General features: G+C 29.3%; 3 protein-coding genes across 5 annotated transcripts; 2 read left to right on the top strand and 1 right to left on the bottom strand.

The window, feature by feature from the left end:
* Positions 1-1,061: 1,061 nt before the first annotated feature.
* Positions 1,062-2,965, top strand: LOC107936862 (metallothionein-like protein 1). The gene is made up of 3 exons (XM_016869674.2): positions 1,062-1,302; positions 1,433-1,516; positions 2,568-2,965. The coding sequence occupies exons 1-3, from the start codon at positions 1,250-1,252 to the stop codon at positions 2,656-2,658; spliced, it is 228 nt and encodes a 75-aa protein (XP_016725163.1). The 5' UTR covers positions 1,062-1,249; the 3' UTR covers positions 2,659-2,965.
* On the top strand, positions 1,185-5,684 carry LOC107936780 (metallothionein-like protein 1). 2 transcript variants are annotated; one of them, XM_041109649.1, is made up of 4 exons: positions 1,185-1,249; positions 4,235-4,306; positions 4,437-4,514; positions 5,293-5,684. In XM_041109649.1, the coding sequence occupies exons 2-4, from the start codon at positions 4,236-4,238 to the stop codon at positions 5,381-5,383; spliced, it is 240 nt and encodes a 79-aa protein (XP_040965583.1). In that variant the 5' UTR covers positions 1,185-1,249; position 4,235; the 3' UTR covers positions 5,384-5,684. The 2 variants fall into 2 exon arrangements, with proteins under 2 accessions (XP_040965583.1, XP_016725060.2); XM_016869571.2 differs by lacking the exon at positions 1,185-1,249 and having other exon boundaries at positions 4,144-4,306.
* Positions 5,685-10,830: 5,146 nt separating this feature from the next.
* Positions 10,831-13,577, bottom strand: LOC107937026 (uncharacterized). Of its 2 annotated transcripts, none has more exons than XM_016869868.2 (5): positions 13,370-13,577; positions 12,562-13,033; positions 11,617-11,712; positions 11,319-11,378; positions 10,831-11,237 (listed from the first exon to the last, which is right to left on the bottom strand). In XM_016869868.2, exons 2-5 carry the CDS (start codon positions 13,003-13,005, stop codon positions 11,043-11,045), a joined length of 795 nt encoding a protein of 264 aa, XP_016725357.1. In that variant the 5' UTR covers positions 13,006-13,033; positions 13,370-13,577; the 3' UTR covers positions 10,831-11,042. The 2 variants fall into 2 exon arrangements, with proteins under 2 accessions (XP_016725357.1, XP_016725425.1); XM_016869936.2 differs by having other exon boundaries at positions 12,562-13,007; positions 13,370-13,476.
* Between the last annotated feature and the right edge of the window lie 5 nt (positions 13,578-13,582).

The following is a 13,582-nucleotide window of genomic DNA, read 5'->3' as shown; positions in this document are numbered from 1 at the left end:
GTAAATATATTTATATATTTCTTAGTGCAAAACTTCAATACAAAAGTTATGTATAATTTTTATATTAAATTATTAAATTTTGATTTCACATCACAAGATTATATTTTTAATATATTAAAAAATATATGTGTATATATTTGTGGAGTGTGTTTTGCATTTCGGATGAAACAAAGCCGATGTTAGGATGAGGAAGAGTCGATGTCCTGACGAGAAAAATTGTCACGTCCCAAAGGACGTCACAACGTGGTGATGTGTTTCTACATAAATATTTATATCCAATTTTTTTTCATTTTCATTGTTGCTGGTTGCATAATTTAACCCAAAAATATAGTCTATATCATCTTATAATTACAAATTAGGAGAATATTTCCAAGGTTGCATGATTCATGCCTTTTTATCGCTATCTATTTATTTAATCAATTTACTTTGTTTTATTTCCCTCATTTATTTTCATCAGTATTCTAATCCTTCACTTCGTTTCGATGTTACCATAGTTGTTGAATTAAATTTAAAATTTTAATGGCAAAAATTAATTTACGTGTGAAAATGACATTTATTCACTTATTGGTTCACTTTCTTAATTGATTGTGACCCAATATTATTTAAAAAAACAGTCGACTAAGACAACAAATCTTGGTTTTTGATGGGCATAAAGGATAATGCATTTTTTTTATTTTTAAAATATCACATAAATAAATTTAATAAAAATACTAATATTAATAATAATATTTAAATTATAAAATTTAGAAAGTAAAAAATCACTTATTTTTAAATTTCGAACGGATGTGAATTTTGATCATTATTTATTATATCAATGTAGATTCGTCGTAATTAATAATTTTAAATTTAATATTTTATATAAATATTTTACATGTATGTAATTTAGATATATTTATATGTATGTAATATGTATGAAAAATATTTAAAATATATAAAATTTTTTCAAAATTTGACTTTCTCAAAAAGGATAATTTAATTAATTAATTAATTTTTTTGATTAAATAAAAAATCTTTTTTTTAATGATAAAATTATAATAATTTCTAACAAGGGAAAGGGCCGATGCACCTGTACAATTCCAAAGACGCAAATCAACCGAGATTATGCCACTTGTACGGTTGATATTCACCCTCCCTCACTTGAAATCCACTATAAGTACCGATCCATTTTCCGTCTCAAAACTATCCTAGACTTTTTGAGCTTTCGTGTTTGTCTATTGAATTCTTTCCTTCACTTTCTCGAGAAAAAAAAATGTCTTCAGGTTGCAATTGCGGATCTAGCTGCAGCTGCGGCGACAGCTGCTCGTAAGTTACTTTGTAATTATTGGTTTCTTTGGTTAAATCGTTAAATGAATCGATCTTGAACGAAACGGATGGGATTAATTCTGAATTTATTTGTTTTTCGATGTTGAATTTCGGGTTTGGATTGTTGCAGATGCAGCAGGAACCTTAACCTTGGATACTCGGAGAAGACAACCAGCACTCAGACCATCATCTCCGGAGTTGCGCCAGTGAAGATGTTAGTTTCGAACTAAAATTTAAATTCAAATTTTTATGAGTTAATTGCACCGAGCGGTCCCAAAAAATTGTTTGGATTTTAAATTGGTCCTTGGTACCATGCTCTCTCGGCCTATAAGTTATAGGTCAGAGGATGGAGCTTTGCTCAGCGCAAACTCGTTAGATTGGCATGGTTTCGCCTTTTTGACTATGTGAGCACTCAAACTAAGAGTGTAAGTGAGCTAAGTCGAGCTTAAATAGCGGTAAACTTGTGCTCCACTCAAAATTTGATGCTTGTTATTTGAATTGAGCTTGACTCGAAGATTAATTCTTAAGTTCGAGCTCGATTCAAGACATAATTGAGTTATTCGAACTCAATTAAGTTCATTTACCAATTTTTATATTAAATCTCAAACTTGAGCTAGATTAAGCTCGTTCATAAGTAATTTCATTTACTAGTTTGATTGATAACTCGAGCTTGGCATGATAACTACTGAATCAAATTGAGTTTCCTTTTAGTCGAATTCAAATAAGTCATGTTCACCGGTGTCTCATTTGTACTCCTAATTCAAATTCTCAATAAAGTCAAAAGACAAAATCCCCATTGGGAACAATACAAGACGTGTTAAGGGATACACTGAAATTCCAGTAGATGATTGAAAATCCCTCAACATACTCCTTAACTATAAATTCGTTATCGAGTTGTTCCATCGACTTAGGCATTAATTTAAATTTTAAACATTTATTTGGATATAGTGTAGAACATATGTAAAAACACGTTATCAAATTATAAAGACATATGATTAACTTATTAAAAAAAAAAGATAGTAGAGATTATCTTTCTAACACTTCAAAAAATTAGACACTTGTTTCAGATTTAAATTTACATTTTAACATTCAAACCAAATGATTAGATTAACGAAAATATCTAATCGACACAATTTCAATATTTAAAAAAAAAAGAACGTTTTGAAATTTGAGATCAATTCAGAATCCAAATCATAGTAACCGAAATTTTATTGCAATATATATATTTATTTTGATGGTTTTAATAATAACTTTTATTATTGCAGGACCTTTGAGGGACCAGAGATGAGCACTACTGAATCAGGACATGGATGCAAGTGTGGATCAAACTGCTCTTGTGATCCATGCAACTGTTGAAAAGCTTGATGAAAGCCCTAGATTATGAAAAAAGAAAGCAGCAAAATAACAGGCCTCTGTAATGATTTATTTTCAAGGATGAATGCCTGCAAGGTCTATGACTATAATTATGTCTCTGTCTGTGTCTTGTGTAATAGAAGCTTTGTTTGTGGTGAAAATAATGTATAAGCCAGTTGGTTGGGAGCAAATTTTCCTTTTGTCCAAAGGATTTTTTGCTGCTCATTCATGGTGACTTGGTTTATGGTTTTATCTGTTGTTAAAATCTTATAAAAATATATATCGATTGCTGCTCTTGGTTTGTATCAAATCTTTGTCTGAAAATCTATGGCCTCTTTCATTACTTTTATGTTTTTTTTTAATTTCTGTCCGTTTTATGATCTCTATTTGAGATTTGTGACTATCCCTCTCAATAATATTATTTTCACGGATCCGAATGAATCACCTTTTTCATAGAGGTAAATCGTTGCCCGCTATGCAAGAAGATAGCAAGTTACAAATTCTATTTCGGTCTGACATGTATTTCTATTACTATAAAATTCATATATAGAGAAGGATCCACTTGCATAGTGTAAAAACTAAAATAATTTTACATACTTTTGTAACTATTTAAATAATTAATATTTTAACAATTTATATAAATATTTACGAAAGTGTGTAAAATTAATTTAATTTTTACACTGTGGAAGTGGATCTCTCTCATATATATACACACTAATAATTGATTTAATTTCTCAAAACTTTATTTTGATTTTTGGTTAAACTAATACCCAATGTCACTAAACTATTAGTATATTTACGTTTTGATCACTTAATTTTAAAATATTACAAAATAATTACTAGACTATTTAAAAGTTTTTATTTAAATCACTGAATTATTTAAAAAAATCCAGCACAATATTATTTAAAAAAAACAGTCGACTAATACAACAAATCTTGATTTTTGATGGCATAAAGGTTAATGTATTTTTATTTTTATTTTTAAAATATCACATAAATAAATTTAATAAAAATGTCAATATTAATAATATTTAAATTATGAAATTTAGAAAATAAAAATCACTCAATTTTTATTTTCGAATGGGTGTGAATTTCGATCATTATTTATCATATTAATACGTTTTGATAGGTTCCAATTTATATCAATGTAGATTCGTCGTAATTAATAATTTTAAATTTAATATTTTATATAAATATTTTACATGTATGTAATTTAGATATATTTATATGTATGTAATATGTATGAAAAATATTTAAAATATATAAAATTTTTTCAAAATTTGACTTTCTCAAAAAGGATAATTTAATTAATTAATTAATTTTTGATTAAATAAAAAATCTTTTTTTAATGATAAAATTATAATAATTTCTAACAAGGGAAAGGGCCGATGCACCTGTACAATTCCAAAGACGCAAATCAACCGAGATTATGCCACTTGTACGGTTGATATTCACCCTCCCTCACTTGAAATCCACTATAAGTACCGATCCATTTTCCGTCTCAAAGCTCATCCATAGACTTTTTGAGCTTTCGTGTTTGTCTATTGAATTCTTTCCTTCACTTTCTCGAGAAAAAAAAAATGTCTTCAGGTTGCAATTGCGGATCTAGCTGCAGCTGCGGATCTGGCTGCAATTGCGGTGAGAACTGCTCGTAAGTTACTTTGTAATTATTGGTTTCTTTGGTTAAATCGTTAAATGAATCGATCTTGAACGAAACGGATCGGATTAATTCTGAATTTATTTGTTTTTCGATGTTGAATTTCGGGTTTGGATTGTTGCAGAATGAACCTTAACCTTGGATACTCGGAGAAGACAACCAGCACTCAGACCATCATCTCCGGAGTTGCGCCAGTGAAGATGTTAGTTTCGAATTAAAATTTAAATTCAAAATTTTATGAGTTAATTGCACCGAGCGGCCCCAAACAATTGTTTGGATTTTAAATTGGTCCTTTGTACCATGCTCTCTTGGCCTATAAGTTATAGGTGAGAGGATGGAGCTTTGCTCAGCGCAAACTCGTTAGATTGGCATGGTTTCGCCTTTTGACTATTTGAGCACTCAACCTAAGAGTGTAATTGAGCTAAGTCGAGCTTAAATAGCGGTAAACTTGTGCTCCACTCAAAATTTGATGCTTGTTATTTGAATTGAGCTTGACTCAAAGATTAATTCTTAAGTTTGAGCTTGATTCAAGATATAATTGAGTTATTTGAACTCAATTAAGTTCGTTAACCAATTTTTATATTAAAGCTCAAACTTGAGCTCGATTAAGTTCGTTCCTAAATAATTTTATTTATTAATTTGATTGATAACTCAAGCTTGGCATGATAATTACTGAATCAAATTGAGTTTCTTTCTAGTCGAACTCAAATAAGTCATGTTCACCGGTGTGCTATTTACACTCCTAATTAAAACTTTTAATAGAGTCAAAAGACAAAATCCTCATTGGAAACAATAGAAGAAGTGTTAAGGGATCACTGATATTCCAGTAGATGACACTCTAACTTCGACACTCTTAACTTTCGAAAATCCCTCAACACAATTTGAGATCAATTCAAAATCTAAATCATAGTAACCGAAATTTTATTGCAAAAAATATATATATATTTTGATGTTTTTAATAATAACTTTTATTATTGCAGGACCTTTGAGGGACCAGAGATGGGCACTACTGAATCAGGACATGGATGCAGCTGTGGATCAAGCTGCAAATGTAATCCATGCACCTGTTGAAAAGCTTGATGAAAGCCATAGATTATGAAAAAAGAAAGCAGCAAAATAACAGGCCTCTGTAATGATTTATTTTCAAGGATGGATGCCTGCAAGGTCTATAATTATGTCTCTCTCTGTCTTGTGTAATAGAAGCTTTGTTTGTGGTGAAAATAATGTATAAGCCATTTGGTTGGGAGCAAATTTTCCTTTTGTCCAAAGGATTTTTGCTGCTCATTCATGGTGACTTGGTTTATGGTTTTATCTGTTGTTGTTAAAATCTTATAAAAATATATATCGATTGCTGCTTTTGGTTTGTATTAAATCTTTGTCTGAAAATCTATGGCCTCTTTCATTACTTTTTTTTTATTTATATTATGCATGTCCGCTTTATGATTTATATTTGAGATTCGTGGATATCCTTCCCAATAATATTATTTTCGCGGATCCGAATGAATCACCTTTTTCACAGAGGTAAATCCTTGCCCGCTAGGCAAGAGGATAACAAGTCACAAATTCTATTTCTATTACTATAAAGTTCATAAATGAAGTTGTAACAGCCCGATTTTAGGTTTAGTTGGAACAGTGTTTTCAGAACCACAAATCCGATGAGAAAAAAAAAGTTATTTTAAAATTATGACATGGGTTGCATTATGATAGGAAGGTTGCATGAAAATACTGATATGAAAATTTTATCGATTTAGTGATTAATTAAGGAAAGAACCTATTTGTATAAAATGTAGAATTTGAATTCTAAAAGTTAGAAGGGTTAACTAGCTATGAAATTGTAATATCCCGAAAATTTCTACAGTGAGAAAGTAAGATAATATCCCTGATATGGAAAAATAAGGAAATAAAATGATAAAAAGGGTAATTGATTTATGTCAATATTGGGAAGTATATTATGACATATTAATTCAAGAAAGGATTAAATTGCAAAAGTGAGAAAAGTTTTGTTACCCAAGAGTAAATACTCAAAAGTTTAGGGGTTAAAGTGTAAATATGAAAAGTTGAAGGACCAATAGTGTAAATATTTTAAGGGTAGAATAATCTAGAAACTAAGGAAAATGGATGAATTGGGACCAAATTGAATAGATGAAGAATTATTAGGGACTAAATTATAATTTTATCAAATTAAGTGATGACTCAAGGATGAAATTTTAAAAGATCTAAAGGGCAAAATGGTCAATTAGAAGAAAGAGAAATCTAGAAAATAATGATGATGTTGGAGATATTTTAGATTAAATAAATAAATAAATAATAGTTTATTAATATTTTAATTAGATTTTAAATGATATTTTAATATTTTATTATTAATTTATTTAATATATATATGGAAGAAAAGATGAAGAATCATCTTTTTCCCCATGCAACTAACGTATGAAGAGAAAAGAAAGAGAGAAACTTTCTTTTTTTTACAATTTGGTCTTTTTATCAAAAATTCACCATTTTCACTTAGAAATCAAAAGAATTTCTATATCCATCAAGCGAGAAAGATAACAGGGAGACTATGGGGAGCTAGAATATCAAGTTAGATTCAAAAAATAGAAGCTGGAGGAGGAGAAAAATCAAGTTAAAGATTGAAATAAATGGCATAAGGTAAGAACATCAAGATTTTTATATACTTTTGAGTTTGATATTATTGAAAAAGTAGAATATTAATATTAAGGGAGAGTTTCATTATATAAGGTTCTATATTCTTATTATGTTATTAAAGGGAAATAAGAGAAAGTGATGGAAAATATTGAAGAGAAAGGAAAGGAAAGTGTTATAAATTTTGTTATCAACATTTTAAACTAAAACAGTTTTGAGACAGCAGCAGTAGTCTGACTTTGAAAATCTACCAAAAATCGTATAAATTGAATTAGAGGGTGAAAAAAATATTAAATTAAATCTTATTGAGTCTAGTTTCTCATAGAAGAAACTTTGGAAGCAATGTAATTGTAGATTATAAGATATAATAGATTTTGTGAGACAATGTCAGAATGATTTCGGGTTCCCCTATACTGATTTTGGAAAATCATCAAAAATTAGAGAAAAATAATTAGAGGCTTAAATTTATATGTTTAAATCCTTAATGAGTCTATTTTCAATATAAATAAACGGAAACATCATTAGAATTCTGTACAAGGAGATAATTAATTTTTAGTGAAGAAGGGTCGGAACTGTTAGACAGCAGAATAGGGATGACTTTAAAGAATAAACTGTACTTATTGGATAAGCCAAAAATTCTGAAAATTTTATGATAAGAACATATGTGAGTCTAGTTTCAGATAAAATTTACAGATCTTAATTTTGAGTTTTTTATCTCAAGATATAAATAATTTAGTGACTACGACTCAAGTGGACAGCTTTGAATAAATATATATAAGTATATGGTGAAATTATAGATAATGTTACCTATAAGCATGTTATATACATTAAGGATGTGGAATGGAGAGGAAGAGGAGGAAAATATATGATTATTTAACTAGCATGAGTTTTCATTAAAAATGACCAATTTACATGTTTTAGGTTTAGGGACTAAATTGAACAAATGTGAAACTTTAAGGGTAAATTTGTAAAAATGTCAAAAAGTGACCAAATTGCATGAAATGGATTGGTTATTTATCAAAATTACAAAATTGAATGAAATTTAGAACAATATTGGGTGGAAATATGAGAAAAATAGAAAATTTCCAAAATGTCCCTAAATTTTGGTAATTCTACAATTTAGTCCGGTGAGCTCGTATGAGCTATATTCTATATAATTTTAATTGAAGTGAATGTTATTTGGTAATGAATATTATATATATATGTGTGTGTTTTATTATTGGAATCGAATTATTATTGGTAATATGTATAATTATTTGATGCATTTAAATGATTATCGGGAACTCGATTGGGTTGGAAGCTTGTTGGAGATATATTACATTATCCATTGGTTCTATTGGTAATTTTGGATGATTTGATTCTGGTTATAATGACTTGTATAAGTTAAATTGGTTAATGTTAGCTCATAAATGTTTTGATTTTAATTGGTCATAAATATGAACGCTTGATGAAATGAAATGTCTGAAAATTAATTAGTAAACTCCGGTAATGCCTCGTACCCTATTTCGGTGTCGAATACGGGTTAGGGGTGTTACAGAAGTAATTAATCGTGAGGTTACCATTATCTTATTTGTAGTGACGAATCTTGTATGTGTTCCTAAGAAAAAAAAAAGAAATTTGTCAAAATTTCGGGGTCTTAAAGGGTCGTGAAAATACATAAGAAATCTTGAATGGAATTGGAAAAGAGACGCAACTCCAATTCTTTCAGAAATGGATACAATATGCTTTACCATTACCCCCAACCACTTATTAATATGTATTTTTTTTAATTCAATGTTTGATTTCTTCAATTTACCATGTGCCTATTCAAGTGTTAGATTATATCTTTAGATCCAAAAGGGTGTTAATATTTTGAAGATTGTGGATAAAATTATTAGGTTCGAAAAAATAAATTTGGATAAAAAAATTTTAAATTTAGTTTAAAAAGTAAGGCATAATATATTTTATATATAAACTTTGATTCAATGTACAATGTCATATATGAAAATTTAATTTGATTCAAGTTCGACAAATCACTAATAAAATTATTGAATTAGCATCATTTTATGATATATATATATATATATTACGTGCACAAATAATTATTTTAACTTAATATGAAAATAAATATATCTATTCATTTTTTCTAAATGTATATAATTAAATCAGAATCAATTTTTCAAATATATATATATGAATCAGAATTCAAGTTTTACATTTATTATTGTACCAAATCAAAATTTATATATCAAATTATACATTAAACTAAAATTTATGTATAAATTTAATATTTATTAATCGAAAATAAAATATTTAGATCGAGATATTATATAAATTTATTTATGTATAAAACAAGAAATATTACAAAAAGAAAATGTACTATCGAAACTAAAAAAAAATGTAAATTTAAATAAAATTTAAATCACATGTTAAAAAATTTAATTTTCTATTCGATTCGATTTATGCACACACTTTGTCGATTGAAGAAAAGAAAGTCAAACTTTGAGAGAATGACTTAAATATCATATCTTATTCGCCATTAGTATTAAAATCTAATTATGGATTAGATTCTCAATCATTAATGTTTTATGAAAATTGAGCAATTAGCTATTTTTTTATTTTTTAGAATTTAATTCAGTTTAGTAATTCTGTTAAATTTAGAGGCAGTAAAATAGTTTCAAATTTGACAACTCAACTCAAAAAATTCGAGCTTGATTTGATTAAAAATTTAAAAAAACTAATTTGAAAAAATTTAAACAGTTTATTTATAAAAAATTAGCAAAAATCAACAATTCAATAATTTATATGCAACAAATTAACAAAAACGATTAAAATTTATATATATATATATGGGGAGGGATCTACTTACATAATGTAAAAGTTAAAGTAATTTTACGTATTTCTATAACTATTTATACGATTAATATTTTAACGATTCATATAAATATTTACGGAAATATGTAAAATTATTTTAGTTTTTACACTATGTAAGTGGATCTCTCCCATTTATTTTTATATATGTGTGTGTGTAAAATAGGTTAAGTTTGACAACACAACTCGCAAAATTCGAGCTTGAATCTGTTTAAACTCGATTCAATTAAAAATCTTAAAAAACGAACTCAAAAAAATTGAAACAGTTTATTTATAAAGAACTAGCAAAAATCAATAGTTCAATATATATAGCGAGGGATCCACTTGCATAGTGTAAAAACTAAAGTAATTTTGCATACTTCTATAACTATTTATATGATTAATATTTTAAACATTTATATAAATATTTATGAACTGTGGAAGTGGATCTCTCTCATGTATATATACACTAATAATTGAATTAATTTCTCAAAACGTTATTTTAATTTTTGGGTAAACTAATACCTAATGCCGCTAAACTATTAGTATATTTACGCTTTGATCACTCAACTTTAAAATATTACAAAATAGTCACTAGATTATTTGGATGTTTTTATTTAAATCATTGAATTATTCAAAAAATATTATTTAAGTTATTAAATTGTTAAGTTTTTTTAAAGTTCAGCTAGTAAGCTTCAAACAACAGTTAAAGATCGATCCAATGAATCAATACTCATCAATGTGTAAAAGAATATATCGTAGATCTAAATTGACCTGATGGTTAATTTGTTTGAATTTTGGTTTGTAGATTAGTAATGTTCAAAGTTATTTCATAAAAAAAATTGAATTGTAGAAGGAAAAAAGCACGAGAGTTTTCGTTTAGTGCAAGAAGTGCAAGCAAATAAGGACATACACTTGCGATTTTAACAGCATAGTGATTTAAATGAAAATTTTTGAATTAACTTAAGATAAACTAATTGAACTCAAATAAACACGAATACTAAACACGAGTATTTCAAAAAACCGAAAAATAAAAAAATTTCGAAAAATCGAAAAAACATAAATTCTATATAAAAGCCTAGATCAATCTAAGAACGTACAAGGTTTTTTTTCTTTTAACAAGTCCAGAAGAAAACATCATTTGCTGATATAGTCAAAACACCGAATATGATAGTAAATGCAGTGAACTGTTTCATCCAAAACATCAGAAATGGTAGGAGGATACCATAAAAATGGAACTATTCAAGGCTCAAATCTCGGCTCAAGCATCTTTTTCGTCCATAGCGGGAGTCATGTCATCGAAAGCCTCGTATTCATAATCTTTATTATCAACTTCCATTGATCTTCCGAAAACGAATGACTTTGTCCCCATCGTTGTAAATGGCATTAAACCGAACGCTCGAGCAGTCTTGATCTCTCTCGCAACCTTCCTTTGAGCCTTGGCACTAATACCGGTCTATACATTGAACTAAAACGATGTAAATAAAGGAAAATCCATAAGCTACAATAAATAAATCGAATCATCATTAGAAATTACCGAGCTCCGCTTTATAATGATTCCAGCCTCGGTTAAGAACTGCGCCAGGAACTTTACATTCTGTCCAACATGTATCATTAGAAGTAACAGTAAGTTAATTACAGTACCCGATAACTAACAAAATGATAATCAAGGTTCCCACAAGTTATAATGAAAAGTATGCTGTCATCAGTGAATAATCACATGATATGCATTATTATCCGAACCATCTAGATTTAGGAAGCATTTACAAAAACAAGAATATACGACCAATTAGGCTCGGGAAACAAAAGGTGATGCAAGGTTCAGATAGGCTCACCCGGAAATCAGCTTTTTTCAGTACTTCCTCTGTAGTTACTTCAAATGTGGCAGTTTTGGGAGGTTTACGTACTCCCGGTCTTCTAAGATTGAGATCCTGCATTATACCACATAGAAGTCGAACAATAGGATAGTGCTACTGTTAGCATAACAAAAAAATAAAACAACGGAGTAGCAGCACATTTATAATTATAACGTCAAAACTCAATGTTAAGAGTTGGCATTGATTAACCATTTCTACGCAAAAGCTTATCGATATCTATAAAAAACATTTGCTAAACAACGAAAACAAAAAGAAGGTAATCTTCTATAAGGACCAACATGTTATGACAGAAATACGGGTTTGTGAAGTCTTCTGAGCTAGTTTGTTCGATAAATAGGGTCTGACTATTGTATTCTACCATGATGACTTCCATCGAGACTTAGAAAGAAAGATGCAATGTGGGTTATACTTCTAAACCTTGGTTTCTTCGGAATTATATTAAGTTCATTCATGAAACGACTCTTTTAAGGCCATTCGTACACTTAAATCAGTCGAAAGTGCTTAAAACATCAACCGTGGAACACATCGAGCTATTAAGGGAAACAATTGGTGGAAAACTCCGGGAATTACGGATTACGCATGTAAGCATAATGAACCAGAAACTTCTAAAAGTTACACTTAGTAATAACTTGGCAAAACACATTTTCGCATCAAATCAATCAATCCTTTGCTTGACTAAATTGGAATCGTAACAAAACACGAATGTCAAATGGATAACAAACACGGAATATCAAATTCCTGGTTCGGTTTCTAATGATCCTTAAAACATGATATTGATAAGAAACAAAGATCAATGTTATTCATACTAGGATGTGACACATATATGTTCAACGTCCATATATAAGTATTCAAGAAAATATGAAGAATTGAAGCTACGTAGACAAAGATTGCCAAAAGACAAACCTTGGGTTCGTATGTCGATCCGGAATGAAAGGTAACATCGGGTCTAAAAGCATAATCATTTTTTTGAACTTCATTGAGATCAAACTCAAAGTAAGTGGCTGCTTTCTTCAATTTCATATCCATTCCATCCGATAACGTACTGAAACTCTCGTCCAATCCATCCGTCATTGGCTCGTCTCTATTAGCCATCGAAGGACCAAATCGATATCGAGACCTCTCAACTTTATCAAGCTTTTCGTAAAAAGCTTGAGCTTTTGGACTATCACTGGAAAACCCACCGAATATTCTTCCTTCAAATTCTTCAGATGATTCAAACGAACTGGAATTCGGAATATTTCCATCAAACTTATTTGCTGTGGAGAAAGATCTAACAGTTCCAAGATACTGAACTGGACGTGTAAAACCACCACTGAGTGATCTCAACATAGCTCGAGTGATTCTCATTTCTGATAATAATGAGCTAAAAAGCAACCTTAGAAACAATGAAAAAAAACATTTAGAGTTTCAAATAGCAATAGCTGGTATTTCACAGTAGCGGTGCTGTCCGCCACCGCTAAAAACCTCACGATAGCAGCGCACAGCGGCCGCAAATTACGGAAAATAGCGGCGATAATGATCCCCTAATTCAGCTAAATCGATAGCTTTTAAAAAGATCTCTTCTTTTTAACAAAGTAAACAGAGAGAGTAACAAGCAGTAGGATTGAAAACAGAAAAAATCAAATATAGCAGAGTGATGCAGACAACTCAAAATCTCATGAATCAAATAGAAATCAATCTTCAAATACAAAATTAGGGTTTCATATATTACCTTATTTAATTTCAGGGTCTGCCGGAAACTTGAACGGTGGGAGGCGGAGGAGGAGAGGGAGAGGCTTGTTTGGCGGCGGGGATGTGGGAAAAAGAGAGTCAAGAAGTGGAGTCGGGAAATTTTGAAGGAAATCTTAAGAAACTTCTAGGTTAAATTTGCTATTAGTCCTTGTACGATGCATAAGTTATTGATTTAGTCTATGTACTTTGATTT

Source organism: Gossypium hirsutum, chromosome D13, assembly GCF_007990345.1.
Source record: "Gossypium hirsutum isolate 1008001.06 chromosome D13, Gossypium_hirsutum_v2.1, whole genome shotgun sequence".
Lineage (NCBI taxonomy): Eukaryota > Viridiplantae > Streptophyta > Magnoliopsida > Malvales > Malvaceae > Gossypium > Gossypium hirsutum.
Note: the sequence above shows the minus strand (reverse complement) of the source record. Positions and strands in the feature narration are given on the sequence as shown.

Excerpts from the sequence above, each read along its gene's own strand:
- LOC107936862 (XM_016869674.2), top strand. The coding sequence starts at position 1,250 with ATGTCTTCAGGTTGCAATTGCGGATCTAGCTGCAGCTGCGGCGACAGC. Across the intron at positions 1,303-1,432 it reads AGCTGCGGCGACAGCTGCTC|ATGCAGCAGGAACCTTAACC; the intron begins GTAAGTTACTTT and ends GGATTGTTGCAG. Across the intron at positions 1,517-2,567 it reads GGAGTTGCGCCAGTGAAGAT|GACCTTTGAGGGACCAGAGA; the intron begins GTTAGTTTCGAA and ends TTATTATTGCAG.
- LOC107936780 (XM_041109649.1), top strand. The coding sequence starts at position 4,236 with ATGTCTTCAGGTTGCAATTGCGGATCTAGCTGCAGCTGCGGATCTGGC. Across the intron at positions 4,307-4,436 it reads AATTGCGGTGAGAACTGCTC|AATGAACCTTAACCTTGGAT; the intron begins GTAAGTTACTTT and ends GGATTGTTGCAG. Across the intron at positions 4,515-5,292 it reads GGAGTTGCGCCAGTGAAGAT|GACCTTTGAGGGACCAGAGA; the intron begins GTTAGTTTCGAA and ends TTATTATTGCAG.
- LOC107937026 (XM_016869868.2), bottom strand. The coding sequence starts at position 13,005 with ATGAGAATCACTCGAGCTATGTTGAGATCACTCAGTGGTGGTTTTACA. Across the intron at positions 11,713-12,561 it reads GATCGACATACGAACCCAAG|GATCTCAATCTTAGAAGACC; the intron begins GTTTGTCTTTTG and ends GGTATAATGCAG. Across the intron at positions 11,238-11,318 it reads TCATTATAAAGCGGAGCTCG|ACCGGTATTAGTGCCAAGGC; the intron begins GTAATTTCTAAT and ends TTCAATGTATAG.